We start from the raw sequence: 24,994 nt of genomic DNA, 5'->3' as shown, positions 1-24,994 counted from the left end.
GTGTGTGTGTGTGTGTGTGTGTGTGTGTGTGTGTGTGTGTGTGTGTGTGTCCCTCAGTGCACGTACAGGTGTCCATGGAGATCAAAAGATGGCACTGGAATCCCTGGAGCTGGAGCTAGTCAGTTGTGGGCTGCCTGATGTGGGTGGTAGGGAATGAACTCAGGTCCTCTGGAAGAGCAGCAAGCACTTCTGAGCCATCTTTCCAGCTCCCAATTCTACTTTTGATGCTTGACTGCTGTGTGCTTTGAATGAAAATGATCTCCAGACACACATGGGGAGATGTTGGGATTAATGAGTCCTGGCCTTCAGCTGCTCTTCCCTGCTAGAGCCTTCTAATTGAAGTTACTAGAAGCTGTGCCTAGCCTAGAGGATCAGAGGATGGGATTTTCACCTGTTGGCCATTGCTGGGTATTTAAGCCTCCACATATGCAGTGCACGGCAGGGAGAGCCTTGATTGGATGTGTGGCCTTGCTGGAGGAAGTGTGTCACAGGGAGTGGATTTTGAGATTTCAGAAGCTCAAGCCACGCCCAGTGGCTCCCTCTTTCTTCCTGCAGCTGCCTGAGGATTCAGATACAGAACTCTCAGCCCCTCTCCAGCACCACATCTACTGTGCACTCCACCATGCTTCCAGCCATTGACAATAATGAACTAAACCTCTGGGCGGTAAAGTAGCCCCAGTTAAATGTTTCCCTATATAAGAGCTGCATGGTTTGTCTCTTCGCGACAACTGCTGACAGCCTTTAAGTCGTACTGTCTCCACTTTCCCTTCTGCCCTGCGTTTTGACAAGAGCACCCATGCTCCTTTGATACCTGTGAGAAACTCAAAAGCTCATGCAGGAGCCAGTAAAGCCAGTCTTGCCCTGTTCTGTGAGGTCTTTTTTTTTTTTTTTTTTTTTTCCAGACAGGCCTCATCTGACTAGAAACCTTCATTCCATCAGGATTACACTTCATTGGTGTGTGATTTCATTAGTCTTGATTATTTGAACTAAATTAAGAAAGTGAATCCATTCTCTCAGCATCGGACCCCACAAGGAAATATCTTTACATTCCAGCCCTGCTGTATTTTCTTCACATATTGATCATATATTAATCACATCACATTTGTTTGGTTTTTTTCAACTAAACATATTTGCAGGATCTAGTGACATGTCTGGGATAATCCACCCAGTGAACAAACATTTACTGTATGTTCACTTTGGCCCTGTGCTACAATGGTGAATTAACACCCCACTCAGCTCCAGAGGGCAGGGGAAGCGAAATGAAAGAAAACTAACGCTGGGCTGTGGAGATAAAGTGGACAAAGCCCTTGCTGCATGAGTGTGAAGACTGGACTTTGGATCCCCAGAACCCACATTAAAAAGCCAGGTGGATGTGGCAGCTCATTGTAATCCTGGTGCTCTGGAGGAAGACAGGTTTGCTCTGACTAATTCGTCTAGCTCAGTCAGCAACCTTTGGGTTCAGCCAGCCTCAATAATTAAGGCAGAGAGAAATCAAAGATACTGGGCATAACCTCTGACCTCCACAAGCACATGCATTCACATGCACCTACACACAAGGATATGCACACATGTAACATACACATACATATTTTTTTTTTCGAGACAGGGTTTCTCTGTGGCTTTGGAGCCTGTCCTGGAACTAGCTCTATAGACCAGGCTGGTCTCGAACTCACAGAGATCCGCCTGCCTCTGCCTCCCGAGTGCTGGGATTAAAGGCGTGCGCCACCATCGCCTGGCCACATACACATTTTAAAAAGAACTGTAGTATTGTTTTTGTAGAGGTAAGATAGTAAGAAGAAACAATATATTAAATGATTTTATTTAGTTTTGCCTCAATCATGTCTATTAAATAATTTGGAGATTTATACTCACAAGGCGTGTGCATTACAAAATAAACAATCAGAACATTTATGGCTTGATTTTAAAGAGTTCCTCCACCCACACTGGGTGTCGAGATTTTCAAGGCTGGAGAGTGGATTTCTGGCTAATGATCACAGGTTCTATAATACAGAACAGCAAGGAGCTTTCTAGGCTCCATCAGCACACATTAACGACTATCACAAAATAATAGTGTCATTGTTTTGAAAAGCATAAAAAGATTTCTTGAATGTAATCACACTGGGAAGAGGAACAAACAGATCTCTGGATTCCTATATTCCCCCAAACCATCCTGTTAAGTCCATGTTGGGGGCCTGGCATAAGGTTCCAGTTTAAGGAAAAGGCAAGAGGTATGCCTAATTATGTACCTTTGTTCCCAATAATCTCCTTCACATGGAGATGCAAAGCAGCATAAGTATCATGTATCCATACCCTTGCAGTTCAGATGCCATAGAAATAGTGTCGTCATAGTGAAATCACTTATGGTTTTTCTTCTGTGCTAGGGATTAAGCTGGAGCTTTGCTTGCTAGGGAAAAACTCTCCTCCAGGCCCTCTACTGGATTTATTGAATTAGTATCAGTTCCTGAGTTAGGAGTTAGTGATTTAAATTTAGATAATCATTTCTCCATCTAAATAAGCATCAGTTGCTTTAGTCTCTCCCAAACGTGTGGGTCTCTTTGGGCTGGTCAATGCGGTAGAGGAGCTGGGCAGGTGAGAAGTACCCAAGATACTCCACCGTGTCCGGGGTAGTGTCATAGTGGTAATGTCCGCCTTCTCCGTGATGGCTGAAGAAGTGGGTGTGCTCCAGTCGCAGATCAAGCCCCTAGGACAACAGACAGTCTGTTAGTATGGAGTCAAGTTATTTTGATTACTATGTCTTTAAGGAGGAGAAGCCTTTTGTTACTTTTTACAAGTTTCTTAAAATTATTTTTGTTTCCTTGAGTCAGGAACTTACTACACAGCTGAGACTAGCTTTGAACTCCCAATCTTCCTACCTGCTGTCTCCTGAAGGACAGATCATAGGATCTATCACTAAGCCTGCAATTAAGTTTTTTGTAGTGCTGGTGCTTGAATCCAGAGCCTCTTGCGTGCCAGGTGAGGGACTCTATCACTGAGCTACATCTCCAGCTGACTAGTGTTTAAGTAAGCAATGGAATCACACGATAAGAAAACCCAAGGAGGCAAGGATGCAAGAAGGTACAGCCAGTAACAGTCACTGAAATGTAACTTCTCTCTTTTTCTGCCTTTCCTTTCCTCAAGGTAGCAGATATAAGCAACTTCCTGTATGTTCTGGGACGACTTTAATGTTTTTATTCAGACTGTAGCTTTCTACACTGTTCTGCAAAATGCTTATTTAAAAATTAACAATCAGGGGACTGGGATGATGACTTAACAGTAAGAGCACTGGCTGCTCTTCCAGAGGACCAGGTGCAGTTCTCAGCACACAGAGCAACTGGAACCACCTGGAACTCCAGTTCCAGGGAATCTGAATCTCTTATGGCCTCCAGGGACATCAAGCACACATGTAATACACAGACATACTTGTAGGCAAAACATCCATACACATAAAAGTAATAAAGTTTAGTTTATTTCTTTTTTTTTTTTTTTCGAGACAGGGTTTCTCCGTAGCTTTTGGAGCCTGTCCTGGAACTAGCTCTTGTAGACCAGACTGGCCTCGAACTTACAGAGATCCACCTGCCTCTGCCTCCTGAGTGCTGGGATTAAAGGTGTGTGCAACCACTGCCCGGCTTAGTTTTTTTTTTTCTTTACAAAATTACAATATAGCTTAAGATCGCTGCCTCTGAGAGCTTAAATGCTCTGGCTTTCACTCATACCTATGTGGCATTCTGCTCAGGGACTCAATGTGTCAACAGACACAGTGACGATGTTTCTGCTACTACAAAATGTTGTCATTGGTCATCTTTTAACTGATCATTTTACAGTATTGTATAGATAAAATCTTAACTAAAGTCACTGGCTCCAAAGGCATACCCATCACCACTTTGGCAGACACTTTCTTTGAATTAGCTGACAACACTTCTTTCCAGCCTGTAGCATTAGCATATGATGAGCACCAAACACAACGGTAAGAGACCCAAATCTTGTGCTTTTATTATTATTATTTATTTGCTTTTGAGACAGGGTCTCAGTTTATAGCCTGGGATGGCTTGGATCTCACAAAGAGCCTAGGAAGTGCTGGGATTAAAGCCATGTTCCACCACAGCCAGATCTTTTATTATTTAATAGAACAACTTCTGTGTAATTTAAAATGCTTGTTCACACACACAACAAACAAATGGCAGGTAAAACAATAATAAAAACAAACAAACAAAGCAATAAATGGCAGGTGAAGCTCACCGGATCTTTGGAGACAAAAACTGGCAGGCAAACCAAAGGGGCTGTCATCTCAAAAAAATGTAGCCATTTATTGACTGCTTCATCGGAGTTCAGTGGGCAGGAAGAAAACTCTGCTGGCTGCAAAACAAAAAATGGTTAAACAGGAAAACACACTTAATATTAAATGAGAATTAAAAATGTTTAAAGTATGATCTCATTGAAAATTTTATACATTTCACTGACTGGTTTTGGCATTAATTACATACCCCAGTTTTATGGATAGCCAACCAATTTGTACAAGCTAAAACTTACTCCTAAGTTAAAGAAGGAATGAGGCAATTACTATCTCCTTTTACTTTTCTTCAGTTGTATATGTTTTCGATTTTAATTTCATTTTATTTTTTTTGTGATACTGGGAATTGAACCTGGATACTTGTTGATACTTTATGCAAGTACTGTACCGCTGGGCCATGGCCCCAGCCTCTCCATTCTAATATTTTTCTTCTACAGTTCTGGGGTTGAAACCAGGACCTCCTGCCTTGTAGACAAGCATTCTATCACGGAGCTATTTGGCTCTCTCTTTCCAATCCTTCCACCCTAGTCTTGGGCTTGTTTTTATTTTTTTTATTTTTTATTTCCCAGTGGTAGGGATCAAACCTAGAGCCTTGCATTACTAGTCAAGGCCTCTCCACTGAGCTACAGCCTCATAACTGCTGCCAGGACCAGCAAGTGGGTAGATGGAGAAACAGGCGCTACAAGTCGGCAGAAGCGTTAAAGAGAATAAGATACCTCATAATATGCTTAAACAAGGTGAGAGAACACAGAGGAAACTATCCAAACCACTGAAAGAAGTTAGTGGGGCCAGTAGTTTGCTTCAGCAGGTAAAGTCCTTTCCATGGAAGCATGGTGACCTGAACATGATCCCTGAAACTTATGATGGAAGAAAAAAAAACCCATTTTCTATTTAAGAAGAGATTGTTAATTTTAAAAATGCTGGCGAGTCCTGAGCAGCTGTGGGAAATACTGGCTGGTCCCTGGCGGCAGTAGGCAGGCCCACAGAGCAGCCAGTCCCCAGTGGGCTGGTGGGTGCAAGCAGGCAGCGGGTAGAAGGCACAAAGACACATCATACAGAATAGAATTGGATATTTATTACTTAGAGGAGCGAGAAAGAAAAGAAGAGGAGAAAGAGACAAAGAAGAGGGGAAGCAGAGAGAGGGAAGTGAGCGCACCCCAGGAAGGGACAGTAAGAGATCCAAGATGGCAGGGAGAGGGGAGCAGGGGTAGCTGGAAGTGGGCGTGGCTTGCCTCTTAAAGAGACAAAACCCATAACAGGTTAATGTATGTGCACATGATGGGGGTGTGTCATAGAGTCAGCGTGGAGGTCGATGACAGCTACACAGAGCTTGTTTCTCTTTCTGTCACCAGGCCTCCAGAGCAGGTGGCTCACCCTAAGAACAAGCCTCTGTAAGCTGTCCTCTGATCTCCACACGTGGGCCCCTGCGTTCACACATACATCACACACAGTAATAAACACAGAGAACTGGGAATGGAAGAATGCACTGTGTTTAGGGAAGGTAGAAATGACTGAAGACAGAGCTGTCAGTACTCACAAAGACTAAGAACTTGGTCCACGGTTGAGAGTGCCTTAGCACTATAGTCCTTGCCTCATGGGTGTAAGGCCTTGGCTTTATCCCTAGAACTCCACCCCAACCTACAAAAGCAAAACCCAGGAACAAAACTCATCATTGCTAGGGATAACTGTGAGGTAAAAAACAAAGCAGAGAAAATCAATGTAATTGCTATTTAAATGTTGGTCTCTTGGGCTAGAGAGATGGCTCAGAGGTTAAGAGCACTGACTGCTCTTCCAGAGGTCCTGAGTTCAATTCCCAGCAACTGCATGGTGACTCACAGCCATCTGTAATGAGATCTGATGCCCTCTCTTCTGGCCTGCAGGTATACATGAAGGTGTACATAATAAATAAATACATCTTTTAAAAAAATGCTGGTCTCACAATGTATCTCTGGCTGACCTGGAACTCACAAAGGTCCACCTGCCCAAGTCCTGGGATTAAAAATGTGTACCACCAGGGCTGGAGAGATGGCTCAGTGGTTAAGTGCATTGCCTGCCCTTCCAAAGGTCCTGAGTTCAATTCCCAGAAACCACATGGTGGCTCACAACCATCTGTAATGAGGTCAGGTGCCCTCTTCTGGCCTGCAGAGATACACACAGACATAATAAATAAATAAATATTTTTAAAAAAAATGTGTACCACCAAACAAGTGCTACTTAAATGATTTATTTCTTTTTAAGTGGAAAAATCCACCTAAATTTTCAATATCATTGAAATTTTAAAAACAATTCTATAAGGAAGTGAGAAGTTTTCACTTCTTAGCTTTTAAATGTACAAGGCTACTGCAGTTAACAGGGTGCCAGGTGCACAGACAGGATGTTCTTCCTGTTACTTTCAATGCTGTGAAAAAAAAAAAAAACCCCACAACTAAAGACCTTGACAAGAAAGGATTATTTCATCTTACAGGTTAAAGTTCATCATGAAGGCAAGTCAGGGCAGAATTCCAGGCAGGAACCTGGGAGCAGGAACTGAAGCAGAGACCGTGGAGGAATGCTGCTTACTGGCTTGCTCTCCAGGGCCTGCTAGGCTTGGTTTTTATATTGTTTGTTTTCGGGGTGGGGTGGGGTAGTTCGAGACAGGGTTTCTCTGTGTAGCTTTGGAGCCTGTTCTGGAACTAGCTCTGTAGACCAGGCTGGCCTCAAACTCACAGAGATCCTCCTGCCTCTGCCTCCTGATTGCTGGATTAAAGGCGTGCACCCCCCACCGCTTGGCTAAGGCCTACTCTTTTATACCACCCTGCCCATAGTGAGCCGGACCCTCCCATATCAATCATTACTTGAGAAAATACCCCACAGAGCTGCTCACAGGCAGTCTAATGGAAGTAGTTCCTCAGTTGAGGTTCTCTCTTCCCAGGTAACTAACCTATGTCAAACTGACAAAAAAAACAACCAGAACACATGGAGACCAACGCAGCAGGATGGAGAAGCCAGAAACAAAGTCTTGCATGGGGTGGGGTAGAGTGGGGGCAAATGATTTTTTCATTTTAAAAAGGTATTTATTTTTCTTTTTATGTATTTTCATGTTTTGCCTGCGTGATGCGCATGCCTGGTGCCCAAGGATCCCAAAGATGGCATCAGATCCCCTGGAACTAAGGTTAATGAAGGTTGTGAGCCACTGTGTGGGGGATGGGAACTGACCCCAGGTCCTCTTGAAGAGCATCAAGTGCTCTTAACTACCAACTCATTTCCCGTCCTGGGTGAATGATTTTTGAACAAGAGTGACAAGCGTCAGCCAATGGGAAAACTGGACACACACGCAAAAAGATGAAGATGATCTCTGCACCATATGTAAATTACCTTCGATGGAGCAAAGACCACAGGGGAAAATTCCTATGATTGGGGTTGATTATGGTTTATTGGGCCATGTGAAAATTAAAAATTTGCCGGGTGGTGGTGGCGCACGACTTTAATCCCAGCACTCGGGAGGCAGAGGCAGGCGGTTCTCTGGGAGTTTGAGGCCAGCCTGGGCTACAAGAGCTAGTTCCAGAACAGGCTCCAACGCTACAGAGAAACCCTGTCTCAAAAAACCAAAAAGAAAAAAAAAAAAGAAAGAAAAAGAAAATTAAAAACCTTACCATGAATGGTGGCATCTATCTGTAATCCTCACAGTCTGGAGGCTGAGGCAAAGCCTATATAATCTATTTAGTAAGTTTGAGACTAGCCTGAATTATACAGTGATACTCTGCCCTCCCCTCAAACCCTGAGAAGCTGTGTGTCTAGGCAGGCAGGCGCAGAGTCCTCACCATGATGTGGGCCTTGACTTTCCCCTTCTGCATGATGAAGGTGCCTCCCATCCCCACGGGCTTGTTTCCGTAGTGCCTCTCCAGAGTCTGCCTCATGCAAGTCACAAAGTTAAGCTCTCCTGTTCTTCTCTTGGCTTGCACCTTGATGACCTGCAGAGGGTGAAATAGTGCACATCACTGCACAAACTGTAAAATTCTTTGTAGATAACTACCTCAGTGTACCACTACGACACCCACTGCTGCCAGGTCAGTATTAGAGGCGAGGTGTCTCAGTGCTGTGAGTCTTAATTAAATTACACCCAGCCATGTGTGACTATGTGTGATAATCGTACTCATGAGTCCCTGAGCTGAGTCCTGTGCTGACCTCTGGAGACCTGGGGAAAGTTTACTGGGGAACTTTACCTGGGGAAGATTACTGGGCTTACCGGATTCATCTCTGGTCATGGGGGCTGAAGACATGTAGACATGTTCACAAGGCCTCACTTCCTGCAACATTCTGGAGGAGGTTTTTCCATAATTTCTCAAGTAGCTGAAGTGGCTCCTCTTTCAAGATCTACGTCCTCACAGAGGTTAATACTAAGATCAAGCAGGCATTCATTCCCATCCTTTTCTTGTTTTGTTACCACCACTTCAAGTACAATGTGGGCTCTTCTGAAACAAATGCCTATTTGTACCTTACGTAGGTGTGCTCTGAATGTTTCACACAGGTACAACACACTGGGTTAGTATCTTATTCTACTACACAGAAAAGCGTCCTTGTCACTAAGTAATATTCTCAACTTTGGTTTTAAAAAAGATTTTGTCTTTCCCTGTACTGTCCTGAAAATTTTATTTAATTAATTAAGCTGTATAAAAGTTTTGGCATTGTCACATCTGATTTTCTGGGGAGAATTATACTGGGGACAATAAAAGCTCAAATTTTTAGCTGACAAGACAAAGAATAGTGTTATGATGGGCATAATCACCTTGCCAGGTTTGCCCTCACTGGCAAAAAGATTAGCCAGTAGTGCACATCCAAAATCGTGATGTTTTTGGCTGTACTTCTCCAGCAGGCACTTTCGGTCTGCAGGGTTAACGCGGGCAAAGTAACTTCCGTTCACAGGGCGGTTCTGTTCACTTGCTGTGTGAACTACTGGCATGAACTGGGTAAAAAAAAGTCAATTTTACTGTATTAATGAATGAAATGTTTTCTTTCAGATTCTAACAAATTCTATTCCAGGTCTCTTTCTCAACATATTCACATATTTTTGAGGTGCTGGAGATTGAAGCAAGGCTTCGTTTGTGCTAGAACAGGGCTCTACCACTGGCCTATATTCCCTGCCCTTATTTCAAATTATATCATACAACAGCACAATCATTCCCTTGTACCACAGGAACAGACTAATCCCTCTGTGGGATTCACGGTTGGGGAAGCTCTGCCCCTCCCCCACTCTGCTGTCCAGTGGCAATACAGAGAGTAGTTTGTTTCACTGTGTCTTCCTCCCTATGCTGCTCTAGCTCCCAAAAGGGTCAGAGCAGTTGGGAAAATCAGCCACGGACGGAAACTTCTGAAACCATGAACCCAAACAAGTGCTTCCTTTTAGTGATCCTTATTTTGTCACGGCTGTGGAAATCTAACACAAACATCTTATAAAATGTTTTTTTTTTAAATTTTTTTTTCTTGAGACAAGATTTCTCTGTATAACAGTCCTGGCTGTCCCATAACTCACTTTGTTTTTTTTTTTTTTTTTAATTAATTAATTATTTATTTATTTTTGTTTTTTTGAAACAGGGTTTCTCTGTAGCCTTAGATCCGTCCTGGAACTCGCTTTGTAGACCAGGCTGGCCTTGAACTCACAGAGATCTGCCTGCCTCTGCCTCCCAAGTGCTGGGATTAAAGTATGCATCACCACAGCCCAGCTTGAATTTTCATTTATTTTATGTGTATAAATGTTTTGGCTGTATTTGTCATATCTGGTGCTCACAGAGGTCAGAAGGCAGCACTGGACCCCTGGAACTGGACTTACAGATGGTTGTGAGTTGCCACGTGGGGGCTTGGAACTGAACTTGGGCCCTCTAACTTCCGAGCCACTTCTCCGTGCCCAGTTTTATAAAATGTTTACCAGATTTCTTTTTGGGAGACAACTCTTGCTACATACCCAGTAACTGGCTATGAAGGCTAAGCGGGCATGGAAGGCACAAACTAGGAACAATCCTCGGGCCTCTATTCTGGTATTACTGTGTCTGGCATAACATCTGGGAAAATGCCTTTTTATTTATTAAATATTTATATTTTGAGATAGGGCCATGTTCTGTGGCCCTGGCTGGCTATGCAGATCAGGTTGATCTCAAATTTGTAGTAATCTTGCTTAGCCTCTCAAATATTAGGATTACAGGTTTGAGCCATGATGTCTAATTATAGCTTTAACTTCTTTTTTTTTTTTCTATCTTGAACACTGGGGAAAATTATATCACTGCTTCTGCACGAGAGGTTCTGTGATTTAGAACAATCACTCTATGGGATGAGGTTCAAAGGGAATGGCAGTCTGGTCTCATCATCATGAGATATAAACAAACAGTGGTAGCTTGCTATCATAAGGCATATATAGCAATACTGAGTTTAGTACAAATGGCACAAAGCATGTTATGATACACCGTATGTAGTATGCATGGCACACACTAGTGTCATACCACCAGTACTAGCCACTAGCTTTTCTAAATAGTCTTTGTTCATTCTGATAGTTTCTTAGTATTTGATTTTTAACATGGGGCTATCCCCCATTATTTCTCTTTGAATCCAGAGCTGCTTTTATATGACAATAAGGATTTGCAAAGAAGTGAGTATCCTAATATATGTAAGAATGAAACTCACTAGGTGTGCAGTGGACACGGCAGTCCCAGAACTGCACAGGTGAATGAGGCCTGTGAGTTTGAGGCCAGTTTGGACTCCATAGCCTGATTCAGCCAAATAAATAAATAAATACACACACACACACATCTCTTTGGGGGTTAACCAGTTCTCTAAAAAAAAAAAAAGTAAAGATAGGTGCTTCATTGGCACCGGATCAGCTGGAGTGTCCACCTGGCCCAAACCTGGACAGTCATCAACCACTTACAACTCACTCAAAAAGAAGGTGAACGGTTTTGTTTTGTTTTTCCTTTGAGACAGATTCTTCCACTGTAACCCAGACTGGCTTGGAATCCACTATGTAGCCTATGACAGCCTTGAACTTCCACAGTCCTCCTGCCTCAGCCTCTTAAGTGCTTGAACTACAGATAGGAGCCAGTACTCCCAGCTAAAAGTAGCTTTTGACAGGACACTGAGTAACTCAAATGCCCGATGAACAAACTAACAATGCTATTCACATACTGACCTCAGAATTGAACCCCAGCGTCTGAAATGGGCCTGCCCCTGCTCCAAGGATAAAAGCCCCAGGCAGCTTTATTTCTTTTGCAATCTCATTTAGGTCATAAACCTATAAAAAAGGAAAAAGTTATTGAAGTTGTACTATAACGTTTTCCTGATTTATGTTTTACAACAGTCCACTGCTTCCTCGCCTGCCTGTCACACTCGCCAGTGGCCTTAGTGACAAACAGGAGCCAACCCAGTTCCTGCAGTCTGTGAATACAGAGGATCAACACATACTTACTTTTTCCTTGTTGACAAGAGGCATTAAGTAAGGCACACCTCCTACTTCTGCAATTCTAGTTTGCCCACAGATGCCTAGAAAACACAAGCCATCTTAAAAGCAGGCAAGCATATCATTCAAGCAGAAGATTCCAGAAGACGCTAAGGAACAGATGTAAGAGAATCTCGGTGCTGGAACTAACAGGCATGAGAAGATGCATGTGGCCCCTGCTCGGACCTGATTCAAATGCCACTGACAGCAGCACTGAGCATGGCTGGGCAGCTGTGGCACATCGACAATTGGTTATAGATGGCAGGGGCCAGCTTGTGGGCAGTTTCTAGAATTCATTTGACTAACCCCTTAAAAATCTACCACCATTGCTGGGCGGTAGTGGTGCATGCTTTTAATCTTAGAACCCAGGAGGCAGAGGCAGGCTGATGTCTGTGAGTTCAAGCCCAGTCTGTTCTACAAGAGTTAGTTCCAGGACAGGCTCCAAAACTACAGAGAAACCCTGTCTCGAAAAACAAAAACAAAAAAACTCCCCCCATTAAGGGCATTTTTATTTTAAAAGAATTTTTTGGCATATTTGTATTTTTAAAATTTTTTAAAAGATTTATTTATTTATTATGTATATAACACTCCTTCTGTGTATGCCTGCATGCCAGAAGAGGGAACCAAATCTCATTATAGATGGCTGTGAACCACTATGTGGTTGCTAGGAATTGAACTCAGGACCTCTGGAAGAGCAATCAGTACTCTTAACCTCTGAGCCATCTTTCCAGCCCCGTAATTTAAAATTTTTAAAACATTTTTCTCTGGTAGAATTTTCTTAGATCCATGCTGAGAAATCTTTCTGTAAGTTGTTTTTACAAATAACAGGTATGATAGACAACCTTTGGATGCTAGGAGTTTCTAATGTGTATGTCTGTAGTTGTGTATTTTGTTGTTTAAACCCAGGGCTAAAATCATACCCTGCCACTAAACTGCCCCTCCCTGGGTTCTCTACTTACATTTTATCTACTTATTGATTGATTGTATGTGTATATCCCGTGTGCTGTATGTGTCTATGGTATATGCAAGTGTTTATGTGCATACACTGCACATGTACGCCACAAGTAGAAACCAGAGAAGGATGCTGGTGACCTGCTCTATCTCCCTCTACGTTATTCCTTGAGAGTCTTTCACTGAACCTGGAGGAAGTCCCAGCAAGCTTCTGGGTCTGCTCCAGAGTGCTAGGGTCATAGGTACACATGGCTACTTCAGGTTTTTATGTGGGTGCTGGGATCTGAACTTGGGTTTTCATGCTTAAGTGGCAAGAGCTGTTACCCACTGAGCCATCTCTCCAGTCCCTCCACTTCCATTTTTTCTTTATTAATTTATTTTGCATGTGTGTGGTGGTGGAGGTCAGCACAACTGTGGGAGTCTTCCCCTTCCACCATGTGGATTCTGGGGACTGGACTCAGTTCATCAGGTGTGACAGCAAGAGCCTTTAGTGTTGAACCATCTCGCCAGCCCCTCAACCAACATTTTTAGTAACTGTTATAACAGTGAAATGAGACACAATTTTGGAAAAGGCACTTTTTCAAAGCAGATTAGAAATTATCTTTTACTTGAGAAGTCTTGCAAGGGTATTGCTCATTGAAGTTCATGTAATCGCCTGCTACATGGAGGAGAGATAGCAAGGGTACCTACCTTTCATTGAAGTACATGTAATACTGATTATGGAGGAGAGATACAATAAGTCCGTGTCTGTGGAGAGCAGACATTACCCACTGACTGTGCACTGAGTGAGAGAGACGGTGACGGCTGCAGGACTGCGGCAGGGCTCTTAGCTGTCCCGGGAATAGGGGAGAGGGAACCACATGCAGGGATGCACCACACACAACTGAAAAGTCCTAGAGAGCTAGTTGAGACAGATTTCAAAGATGCTAGATTCTGGTTAAAATAACAAGATTAGGGGCTGGAGAGATGACTCAGTGGTTAAGAGCACTCACTGCTCTTCCAGAGGTCCTGAGTTCAGTTCCCAGTACCCACATGATGGTTCGCAGCACCCCTAATGAGATCTCATGCCCTCTTCTGGCCTGCAAGCACACATGCAGACAGAACACTGTACATATAACAAATAAACAAATCTTTAAAAAAAAAAATAACAAAATTAGATGAAAAACTCAGAAAAAGTATGCAAAATAGGTGAAGGTTGGAAAAAGATCCTGGAAAAAGCATCGTGAAGAGACGGCTAGACAGAAGGGTAGCTGCAGAAACAACTACTCTATTGAAAATGAAAATCAGAAACTGCGGGCGATTACATGGGCGAGGAAGAGAGGTGATTTTAGCTTGTTTGTTCACAAGACTTCACTGGGGCTGAAGGGATGGCTCAGCAGTCAAGAGCACGGATACTCTTCCAGAAGACCTGGGCTCGGTGCCCAGCACTCACATCCATCTCCAGTCTGGAAGTCCAGTCTCAGAGGATCCAGTGTCCTATTCTGGCCTCCATTGGCACCAGGTATGCATGAGGTGCACAGTCATATCTGCAGACACAGTGCTAACACAATACATGTTTTAAAGATGGTATCTAATGGTTTCAAGGTGCTCAGAGAGACTGCCATCTGGTCTATTCACAATCAAAAACTGTTTCACCTGGCAGACTCCTCTCAACATGAAACTGACCTTTCCTATTCAATGTATCTAAGGCAGTGGTACATTATGGGGTAATAGAATTCATAGACAGGAGAGGCAGGACTAGCATCTAAGAATTCCAAGCAGATTACTTTCTACCCAAATATATCAATTAACATAATAAAAGAAATAGAAAATATACTAACCTTTATTTCCTCATCACCAGAGGGCATAATGAAGGAGGTTAGACTTTTGTTTTTTTAAAGATTTATTTATTATGTATACAACATTCCTTCCATGTATGCTTGCATACCAGAAGAGGGCACCAGATCTCAGTATAGATGGCTGTGAGCCACCATGTGGTTGCTGGGAATTGAACTCAGGACCTCTGGAAGAACAGTCAGTGCTCTTAACCTCTGAGCCATCTCTCCAGCCCAAGGTTAGACTTTTGAAACACACTTGCGTTTGGTCTCCATTATGACTGATTCTGAGTTTCCTGAGCCTCTCCAGCTCCAGGTTCCTCACTGCTAAGCTGGAGCCAGCACTTACCTTGGAGTGCTGCTGGCTGCCATAGTCTATCCAGTCTGTCACACTGAGACTGGTTTACTCAGCCCATATTCACTCCTTTGTCTTCTCACTTCAAACCTGGCAAACTCCTTGAAGGGGTCTTGGCGTTTAAATGATGAACCAAACATAAGCCCTAAAAAGAGGCTTATTTAATTTTAAATTATGAATATGATGTGTGCATGTGTGGGGATACTGGCTCAAGAATACAAACCCCTTCGGAGTCTAGAAGAGGGCCTTAGATCCTCTGGAGCGGGAGTTAGAGGCAGCTGTGAGCCATCTGATGTGGTTGCTGGGAACCAAGTGAGTCCTCTGAAAGAGCAAAAGTGCTTTTAACTGCCGGGCACTGTGGTGCACGCCTTTAATCCCAGCACTTGGGAGGCAGAGGCAGATGAGGCCAGCCTGGTCTACAAAACAAGTACCAGGATAGGCTCCAAAGCTATACAGGGAAACCCTGTCTCAAAAAACCAAAACAAAAAAAGCACTTTTAACTGCTGAGCCATCTTTCCAGTCCCCAAATATAGGCTTATTGCCTCAGATATTTTCTGAGCTTGAATAAATAAAACAACCACAAATTAAAGGGAGTTTTTTTTTGTTGTTAGGACTTATTTATTATGTATACAGTGTTCTTCTTGCATGTATGCCTGCATGCTAGATCTCATTATGGTTGTGAGTGACCCTGTGGTTGCTGGGAATTGAACTCAGGACCTCTGGAAGAGCAGCCAATGCTCTTAACCTCTGAGCCATCTCTCTAGTCCCATAAAGGAAATTTTTGTAAGTCATTTGGGAAGTTAAAAACAAAATTCTGTGCTCTCAAATCTTGCCCTACTGAGCATGTTCCATAACTAATAAACACACCTGAAGCCTACTCTCTATGACTATGACTGACGACCAAAACCGTATTTTTAAGACTACGCACCTTTTACAGGAAAGGCAAATGGCTCCTTTGTTAAATCTGGGCAGTCAACCACGGAGACCTGGACATCAGCAAAGTTGCCCTTCAGCCCCTTCTGCAAAACTAATAAAAGACACGCAAAGGCGTTATTTATCGTTAGGCAAAAATTTGGCCACTGTATACTAAATCTTCCTCCAAAGTTTCTTTTTTAGACTCACAGTCCGAACTTACACTATAAAAAAGAGGGATGAGCTGGAGGGGTGGCACACATCTTTAGTCCCAGTACTAGGGAGGCAGAGGCAGGCAGATCTCTGTTAGCTTGGTCTACGGAGTTAGTTCCTGGACAGCCAGAGCTACACAGAGAAACCCTGTCATAAATAACCAAAAACAAAACAAAACAAACAAAAACCAAAAGAGGATGGACCCAAGGCTTCAGTGGAAACTACATGGCCTACCGCTAACCTGTACCCCCAGCGGAGGAATGGTCTTACTGAAGAAGAAAATCAGACTCTGACATGATCGGAGGATATAATGGACTCTATGACATACAAATACCCACATTCACTCATCTTGCTGTGGTGCTTTATAGAAGAATGGCCCCCAGAGGCTTATAAATTTGAATGCTTAGTTACCAGGGAGTGGAACTGTCTGAGAAGGATTAGAAGGTGTGGCCTTGCAGGAAGAGGTGTGTCACTGGGAGTGGGCTTTGAGGTTTCAAAAGTCCTCGTCAGGCCCAGAGTCTGTCTGTCTCTCTCTCTCTCTCTCTCTCTCTCTCTCTCTCTCTCTCTCTCTCTCCCCTCTCTCTCGCTCTCTCTTTCTTTCCTGCCTGGGCATCAGGATTTTAGCTCTCCACCACTGCCCCAGCACCATGCCTGAGGGCTTCCCCCTAGGGAGATCATGGACTAACTCTAAACCTGTAAGCAAGTCCCAGTTAAATGTTCTCCTTTGTAGGAGTTGCCTTGGTGCCTTCACCAAGCCCTGGGTCTGCCCCTCTTTTTTGTAATGTGAAGGACAGGTTTTCACGTCTTGTCATGATGTCTTTTCACAGCCACAGAGCAGAAACTAAGATGGCAGAAAGGAAACAGACTGCACACAGGCGAGGGCTAGCTTCCCTCAAGGAGGAAAGCTCAAAAAATCTCAAGCGACATATTTAGTGGAGTTACAGACAAGTGTTGTGGGGTATTTATCACACTGTGAACCCCAAGATCGCATTATTTAAAGAAAATTAACAATAGGCCAAGAGGCAGAGCAAGCGACCGGGTGACAGGAGGTAACCACAGAGAGTGAGGGGAAGTCAGGAAGTAGCAGGGAGGGACAACTGGTTGGAGGAGTTCTGTTTCAGACAGGCCAAAAGAAAAGTCTCTTTCTGAAGGAGAAAGGTCAGCTGGCTGATTTCTCTGCCCGTCTGAGTGAGCAGGTTTGCACCCCAGCATCTGGCTCCTGAGTCTTTATGGGGGAAAAAAGATAGAGACTTAGTTAAAACAACATTTGCCTCCCAGTGTGGAGATGGTTGAGAGGCGGCAGCAGGAGGCAGAGGCTACCTCTGGACTCAGGGCCATGATAGCAGCAGGAGGCATGGGCAGCTGTGGAGGCACAGTTGGCAGCTGAGGCAGCAATGGATCAGGTTCGGCCACTATGCCACAGATAAAAACAACACACAAGACCTCAAGCCAAAGAAGCCAGACAAGAGTAGAGACTGCACGACTTCAGTTTGTTTCAAACGCAGGCTTCAAGGGTGATGAACAATGGTCACCTCTGGGCAGAAGGGCTGACCGGAAGGTCCGTGAGGGTGCCCACTAGGGTGCCAAATATAGATTTCAACTTGAATGGCAGTTATGTAGTTAGGGTTTTGTTTTTGTGAAGAGACACCATGACCCCAACAACTCTTATAAAACATTTAATGGCAGTGTGCAGATAGACATGCTGCCGCAGGCACCAGGCTTAAGAACTGGCTTGAGCTTCTGAGACCTCAAAGCTCGCCCCAGTGGTGACACACTTCCTCCAGCAAGGCCACACCTCCTAATAGTGCCAAGCACTCAAACACACGAGTCTGTGGGGGCCATACATACTCAAACCACCATACCTAAGAACATGTGCTCACATTCTGCAAACGCTATTCTTAATTGTAGGTGCATTATGCCATAATACAGTGTAGAAAAGCACAGTGCCTTAACATTCCAGGGTTCTTTTCTTCTAGAACTTTATTTTACTTGTTTTTTTTTTTGAGATAGGGGTCTTACTACATAGCCTTGGCTGTCCTGGAACTCGTTACATAGACCAGGCTGGCCTCAAACTCAGAGATCTTCCTGACTCTGTTCAAGAAATATTTTAATAATTTATAAAAGGGGCTGGAGAGATGGCTCAGTGGTTAAGAGCATTGCCTGCTCTTCCAAAGGTCCTGAGTTCAATTCCCAGCAACCACATGGTGGCTCACAACCATCTGTAATGAGGTCTGGTGCCCTCTTCTAGCCTTCAGGCATACACGCAGAAAGAATATTATATACACAATGAATAAATAAATAAATAAAATAATTTATAAAAGTATGTCTAATAACTGGCATCCCACATCACCTTACCAGTGAAGAATGATACTTGTGAAAATCAGACTCTGATACCAATTAAATGCGCGAGAGCTTTGTGTGGAATATTATTTTAAGATGAGTTATGTTTGTTTATGCTGTGGAAAATTTGTTTTAATGATGCAAAGATGTGTCGCATTCTTTTATGTTGCATTGTTTAACTCTGCCTGTCTTTAAACCCCTGATAGTCTAATAAAGAGCTGAAAGGCCAATAGCAGGGCAGGAGAAGGACAGGCGTGGCTGGCAGGCAGAGAGAATAAATAGAAGATCTAGGAGCAAGAGGGATGAAAGAGCAAGAAAAGAAGGGGCCAGTCGCACAGTCAGACATGGAATAAGAAGGAAGGAAAAGATAAAACCAAACCAAAGCAAACAAAGAACAGCTACAGTTTTGCGGACCGGAACAGGCTCTTCCATGGCTAGCAAGGAGGACCGCTACAGTGCAGGTCTATTTAACAGAAACACAGGTGTTTTGTTTATTTATAGGACATGTGCACGTGCACTCACATGCATGCACACAAGCAAGCACGCTCATGCATGCTGAGGTGCACGTAGGGATTAGAGGACAACCTGTGGGAGCTGGTTCTCTTCTTCCACTGAGCTGGTCCCAGGGGTGGAATTCAGGCTGTCACGCTTGAGCTGCAAATGCCTTTACCCACTGAGCCATCTCATCTGCCCCATGAACGATATATTTTTAAGGATCAAAAATATATTATAAGAAAAAAGCGATTAAAAAAAGCAGAAAGCAGGTACATGTTTGATTCAGTCTCTTCAAGAACATATGATAACTACCAGACAGCATGCTAAGAGAAGTAAGGATCGGTTACAGAGACAGAAGCTACCACGGAATGGAACCTAACACATCAGGGAAATGGCAGATGCAATTTCAATGCAAACTTGGTGGGCTTCATTTTGTGCACTCATCCATCTTTTTTCTTCTCTAGTTTAGATTGGGGGAACTTCCTTAAATTCTTCTTGGAACAAGATAAATAAAGCATAAGAAACATAACAAAGCATAGGCTAACTTAAGGAAGTGAATTGACAACCCATGAATCAGGAGGCAGGCAAAGTATATTCGGGACTATGAGCAATACTCAATAGTAGACCATATATTTCATTTTCATGATTTATTTATTTTTATTGTGGGAGTACTTTGCCTGCATGTGTATGTGTGTGCACCATCTCTGTGTCTGCGGCTGAAGAAGGCCAGAAGAGGGCACTGAATCCCATAGAACTGACAATTGCAGACAATTGTGAGCCACATGAGTTCTAGGAACAGAACTCTGGTCTCTTGAGTTTAGTCAGTGCTCTTATCTACTGACCCATCTCTCCATCCCTAGCAGACGATATTTTTTTAATTTATTTATTTATTTATTAAAGATTTCTGTCTCTTCCCCTACACTGTCTCCCCTTTCCCTCCCCCTCCCCCAAAGAAGTCCCCCTCCCTCAGCAGCCCAAGGAGCAATCAGGGTTCCCTGCCCTGTGGGAAGTCCGAGGACCACCCACCTCCATCCAGGTCTAGTAAGGTGAGCATCCAAACTGCCCAGGCTCCCACAGAGCCAGTTCGTGCAGTAGGATCAAAGCAGCAGACGATATTTTTAAAGAATATTGTCAGGATTGCACCACTCTCTGCTATCTTTGTTTGTTTTTTCCAGACAGGGTTTCTCTGTGGCTTTGGAGCCTGTCCTGGAGCTAGTTCTTGTAGCCCAGGCTGGCCTCGAACTCACAGAGATCCGCCTGCCTCTGCCTCCCGATGCTGGGATTAAAGGTGTGCACCACCACCTCCCATTTTCATTGCACAAAGTATATAGTCACAGGATCGCTATAAATGTGATATGATGATTACTTCCAGGAGAATAAGCAGAGAAGGAACTAGCACTAGGGTTGGGAATTTTAATTTTGTGTGTAACTATCTTTCAAAAAATTTAAAACTCTATGCATACATGTTAGTATGCAGAGAGGACTAGCCTTTAAGGTACTATGTACATTTTTTAAAAGATTTATTTTTTTATTAAGCATACAACGTACTACTGGCATGGAAGGCACCAGGCCTCATTACAGATGGTTGTGAGCCACCATGTGGTTGCTGGGAATTGAACTCAGGTCCTCTGGAAGAGCAGCCGGTGCTCTTACCCTGTGAGCCATCTCTCCAGCCCCTATGTGCAGTTTGATGTGCTGCTAAGGATCTTGAAATTAAACAACTTCTATTTTAAGATCAAGATGTGCTAGAAAGTATAAATGCTTACAAATAATACAGCATAAAAACTTACAAAAGCTTCTTTTATTTTTTGAGAGACAGAATTTTGAATTTTTAAAAAAATGAATACTGAACAGATACTAAAATGAAAATTTCTGTATCAAAAGTACCATTTCACTAAGATACAGACAGGTAATTAGCTACATATGTATCTCAGGGATCTTTTGGTTTTGTCTCCTGGAACAGTCCTTAAAATCCCAAGGTTAACATCATTTTTACCTTCAGCAAGCTCCTCCAGACTTGGCACATGAAAAGAAAACTCAGTACAAGCCATTTCCTTTCTTTTCAGCAAGGTCGCTCAGACACAGCAGCTATTGTTAACTATCACAAGAGTGCACAGGGCACCAGCAGGAAGAGTCCCCGGGGTTCTGGAAATGAATAGTAGAGTTCAATTACTAGATGAAGGCAAAGGCCACCGAGGTTCACTTACGTAAGGAGGGCAAAGTGCCCCAAGCTTCCCTCAGAGCCCCAAACACCGTCATGTCCATTCCATGTGAGTAGGAGCAGGGGACCTCTTTTCTACCATCCTTTCCCTCTTCTTCCTTTTAGATTTTCTATTTTCTTCCCTCCCTTCTTCCTTCCTGGTGGTGTTTTATGTAGAACCCAGGGTCTCAGCTAAGTGCTGTATCCCAACCCAACACTACTTGAATCTGTTCTCTTTCATTTCTGTGTTCAGTACTGAGATGGAAGCAGGGCCTCAGGCATGCCAGGAAAGTGCTCCCCCCCCCCCCCCCAGTGCTATACTCAGCTCAAACCTGGGCTTTTCTAATGCAGGGTCTAAGAACATGGTCTTGAAACTAGAGATATGTATAAGGATTATAAACAAATGGTTTACTGTATGTGTGCATGTGCATATGTACATACAGTTTACAGGAGTCTACACTGTTATATCTGTATAGAACACACAATAGATCATGTTTCCTACTCTCTTATTTGACGTTTAAACTAAAAGTTAGTTGTCTTAGACTTAAGTGTTTTAATATTACACTTGTTTATTTGTGTATGTGTGTGTTTGTGTGTGTGTGTGTACGTGCACACCACAGTACACCTGTGGAGACCACAGGACAACTTATAGGACTTGGTTCCCTCTCCAACACGTGGATCCTGGGGACTGAAGTTGGAGAGTCAGTCCTGATGGTAAGTTCCTTTACCCACCCGCCAGCTTAACTGAAGTCAGCCAGTCTGACTACCCTTATTAGTATTTCTAAATGGAGAACAAATTTTATTCTAAAGTAGATCTCAGTATCAACAAACAGGAGTTCATTTATTTTTTCCCTTGAAGCTACAAAATTATGTTATAGGATATGCTGTCAAATTTCATTTCCTTTTACATTTGAATTATTCCTTTATCATTTTAATAAGAGACAATTTTAGTTACCAATTGAAATGGAAACCTATAGAATGATTAGATTCTGAAAGTCAAATTTTTACTTTAGTTTACAAATAACCTAACCAATATAATCTTATATTTCCAAGAATGCACAGCAAGAGCACTATACAGTAAACAAACACAAATATGCAAAGGACAGTCAGGGCTACATAGAGAGGACTGTGAACTCAAAAGCAGCCCTGTGAGTCCAGTGTGCACTCCAATCCCAAGCTGAGTCAGCAGCGAAGAAGTGGTCCCTTCATCTGACAAAAGGAAGTAAGTGTTTAGAGTGACCCTGCAGCACCTACTAGAACTGGTCACACTTAAGCTTCATCTTCCTCCCAGACTGGATTTCTTCTCTCTTTCAAGTATCTTGCACACAATGGGTGCTTTATTAGTTCACCAGTAAGCATTTATGATATACCAGACTGGCAAGATTCAAGCACATGTCTGGCTTCACAGCTGTGCAAATTGTACAGTCAGTCACACAGAACCCTGTATTCATATAGATCTATGCATATCAAAAACTACACAAACAGGTGGCTTGTGTTTTCTGTCTTGTTTTGATTTTTTGTTTTGTTTTGTTTTGTTTGTTTGTTTTTGATGGTGCCAGGGATTGAACTCAGGACCATGCATGCTAGGCAAGCTCCCTATAATAGCTCTGTCTCTAGGCCAGCAACTTAACATCTGAACTGTGTTTGGAAACTCACAGGCTAGTGAAGCATGAGCAGGGCCAAGGTATGCTCGCCACACCTGGCCACCCACTAGATAAGGTAGGGTTTTTTTTTTTTTTTTCAAGACAGTATTTCTCTGTGTAACCCTTCTTCTTGGAACTTGTTCTGTGCATCAGGCTGGCCTCGAACTCAGAGGCTGGCCTGACTCTGCCTCTGGAGTGCTAGGAATAAAGGTGTGTGCCACCACCACCTTCACCTGGCCTAAAAAGGTGTTTTTAATGTCCCATTAGAACTTAATCCTGGTAGATTGCCATGGTTGGGAGTCCACAGATAGTCAATTCTACAAATTCCAGACTACAGGCAAAATGTGTAGGGATCAGGAAGTAAAAGGAAGGCAAGTGAGTTAGTTTGGTACACCGTTCCACAGCTACGGTAACAATTCATAACTGGTACAAGTTATGAAGCAGAACTCCAAATTGCAGTGATTCTTTTTTTTTACCTTTATGACTATGGATATTTTGTTTGCATGTACACCTGCGCACCATGTACTTGCCTGGTACCTGCAGAGGCTAGAAGGGGTCATCGGAGTCCCTATAACTGAGTTACAGATGGTTGTGAGCTGCCACATGGCTTCTGAGAATCGAACCAGGGTCCTCTGGAAGAGCAACCAGTGTTCGTAACCGCTGAGCCATCTCTCTAACCCCTCAAACTGCAGTGATTCTTTACTAGGGTCCCTTGACCTTAGTAGGCCCTAAGACCTGAGCACAACTTACTCTATGATGGAAGTGCCATTCAGGCTGTAAAACTCAGAACATAGACAGCACCACCTGCCAAGACTAAAACAAAGGCCTAATCCATCAAAACTGTGGATCAAAGTCCATAGTTCTGGGACAGCTTCTAAATGTACTAACCTTGCTCTTTAGCTTCCGTAGTTCCGCTTGGCTAACTGTTCATGTTACCTAAGTATGTCAACCAGGACATAAATTTTTGTGCTTAAAAGCTCATTCTGGCTCAGTTTTCTGCTTGGCTAACTGTTCATATTACCTAAGTATGCCAACCAAGATATGATTTTTGTGCTTTAAAGCTCACCCTGGCTCAGTTTTACACTGGGATCCTGAACACCCAGTGTGGCTGCCAGTCAGCTAATAAAGGCTTTCTATTGGTTTACACCCATGTCTGAGCAGTCTTCTCTGGTGAACGTCCCAACAATTCTGCTCATTAAGTTCTTTTTTGGTTTTTCAAAACAGGGTCTCTCTGTGTAGCCCTGGCACCGTGGAACTTACTCTGTAGACCAGCTTGGCCTGGCCTCATAGAGTCTGCCTCCTGAGTGCTGGGATTAAAGGCGTTCTCCACCACTACCACCCAGCTGCTCATTGCATTCTTTTTTCTTTTTCTTTTCTTTTTTTCTTTCTTTTTTTGTTTTTTGTTTTTTTGAGACAGGGTTTCTCCGTAGCTTTGGAGCCTGTCCTGGAGCTAGCTCTTGTAGACCAGGCTGGCCTCGAACTCAGAGATCCACCTGCCTCTGCCTCCCAAGCTCTGGAATTAAAGGTGTGCACCACCACCGCCCGGCTCATTAAGTTCTTAGGCACTGGCAGTACACACATAAGGAAAGATGGTAAAACTGTGCTAATAATTCTATTTTTTATTTATTTAGGGGAATAACATTCTTTTGAGTCAGGGTCTCACCATGTAGCCTAGGCTGGCCTGGCAATCCTCCTTGCTCAGACTCTCCAGTTCTGGGATTTCCCACCGTGCCCAGCTAGTTGTCTCTTTCGTTTTGAACAGGACCCTGCATTTTGACTTTGCACTGGTCCTTTCGCAAGACACGGGCTCTGAATGTGACAGTTTTTGATGCCTGTCTTGGAGTTTACAGCGATTGCACTGGCTGATCGCAAGTAGACCAATACCTTACGTAATCAATCACAAAACGGTAACAACCACTTACTAAGGGCAGGTAGCCCTGCTGGCTGGCTTGTCATACAATACAGAGGTGCAGCATGGAAAATAACTCAAACCAGCTCATTACTGAAGAGAAAGTACTAAACCTTGGTTTACACTGTTCAGTCAGCTGAGGATCTGAGGGAAGCAGCCCATGCCTGCTGCAAGCGAACTCCTGGAGGGTAGGTAGCGTGACTAGAGCAGCCGGCACCCTGTGTCTGAGGGGGAACTCGGCCCCCACAACAAACGGACGCTCACCTGACCCACAGTGTCTTCACGCTTGCAGGAATGCCTTCTTTCCACCACTCTGGAACACAGCTTCCCAGTCCCGCCGCTTGTACTCCTCTGCCAGCTCAGGCCCTGAGGACGAGCCGGTACCGCCCCTCCCGGAGGCCCGCCCATCACAGTC

At 43.6% G+C, this 24,994-nt stretch overlaps 2 protein-coding genes across 3 annotated transcripts in view; both read right to left on the bottom strand.

Moving 5' to 3' along the window:
* Positions 1–2,347, bottom strand: part of Med17 (mediator complex subunit 17) — a 20,734-nt gene extending 18,387 nt beyond the window's left edge. Inside the window, exon 1 of the mRNA XM_050120625.1 lies at positions 2,311–2,347. Within this exon, the coding sequence (XP_049976582.1) occupies positions 2,311–2,347 (37 nt within the window). The remainder of the gene's footprint in view (positions 1–2,310) is intronic.
* On the bottom strand, positions 1,804–24,994 carry CUNH11orf54 (chromosome unknown C11orf54 homolog). Of its 2 annotated transcripts, XM_050120642.1 has the most exons (9): positions 24,844–24,994; positions 20,824–20,972; positions 15,796–15,894; positions 11,718–11,791; positions 11,442–11,543; positions 9,054–9,230; positions 8,089–8,238; positions 4,237–4,353; positions 1,804–2,701 (listed from the first exon to the last, which is right to left on the bottom strand). In XM_050120642.1, exons 2-9 carry the CDS (start codon positions 20,876–20,878, stop codon positions 2,528–2,530), a joined length of 948 nt encoding a protein of 315 aa, XP_049976599.1. In that variant the 5' UTR covers positions 20,879–20,972; positions 24,844–24,994; the 3' UTR covers positions 1,804–2,527. The 2 variants fall into 2 exon arrangements, with proteins under 2 accessions (XP_049976599.1, XP_049976600.1); XM_050120643.1 differs by lacking the exons at positions 11,718–11,791; positions 20,824–20,972; positions 24,844–24,994 and having other exon boundaries at positions 15,796–15,893.

This window comes from Alexandromys fortis, unplaced genomic scaffold (assembly GCF_014885135.2).
Source record: "Alexandromys fortis isolate MF-2015 unplaced genomic scaffold, M_Fortis_MF-2015_v1.1 scaffold_171, whole genome shotgun sequence".
Lineage (NCBI taxonomy): Eukaryota > Metazoa > Chordata > Mammalia > Rodentia > Cricetidae > Alexandromys > Alexandromys fortis.
The sequence above is the reverse complement of the archived record's forward strand: the minus strand, read 5'-3'. Positions and strand labels throughout refer to the sequence as shown.

What these genes read in the sequence shown, in the direction of transcription:
- CUNH11orf54 (XM_050120642.1), bottom strand. Translation starts at nt 20,878, where the DNA reads ATGGCTTGTACTGAGTTTTCTTTTCATGTGCCAAGTCTGGAGGAGCTT. An exon ending in CTCTTGTCAACAAGGAAAAA is followed by an intron (nt 11,544 to 11,717) that starts GTAAGTATGTGT and finishes CCTTTTTTATAG; the next exon opens with GTTTATGACCTAAATGAGAT. An exon ending in CGCTGGGGTTCAATTCTGAG is followed by an intron (nt 9,231 to 11,441) that starts GTCAGTATGTGA and finishes TTTTTTACCCAG; the next exon opens with TTCATGCCAGTAGTTCACAC.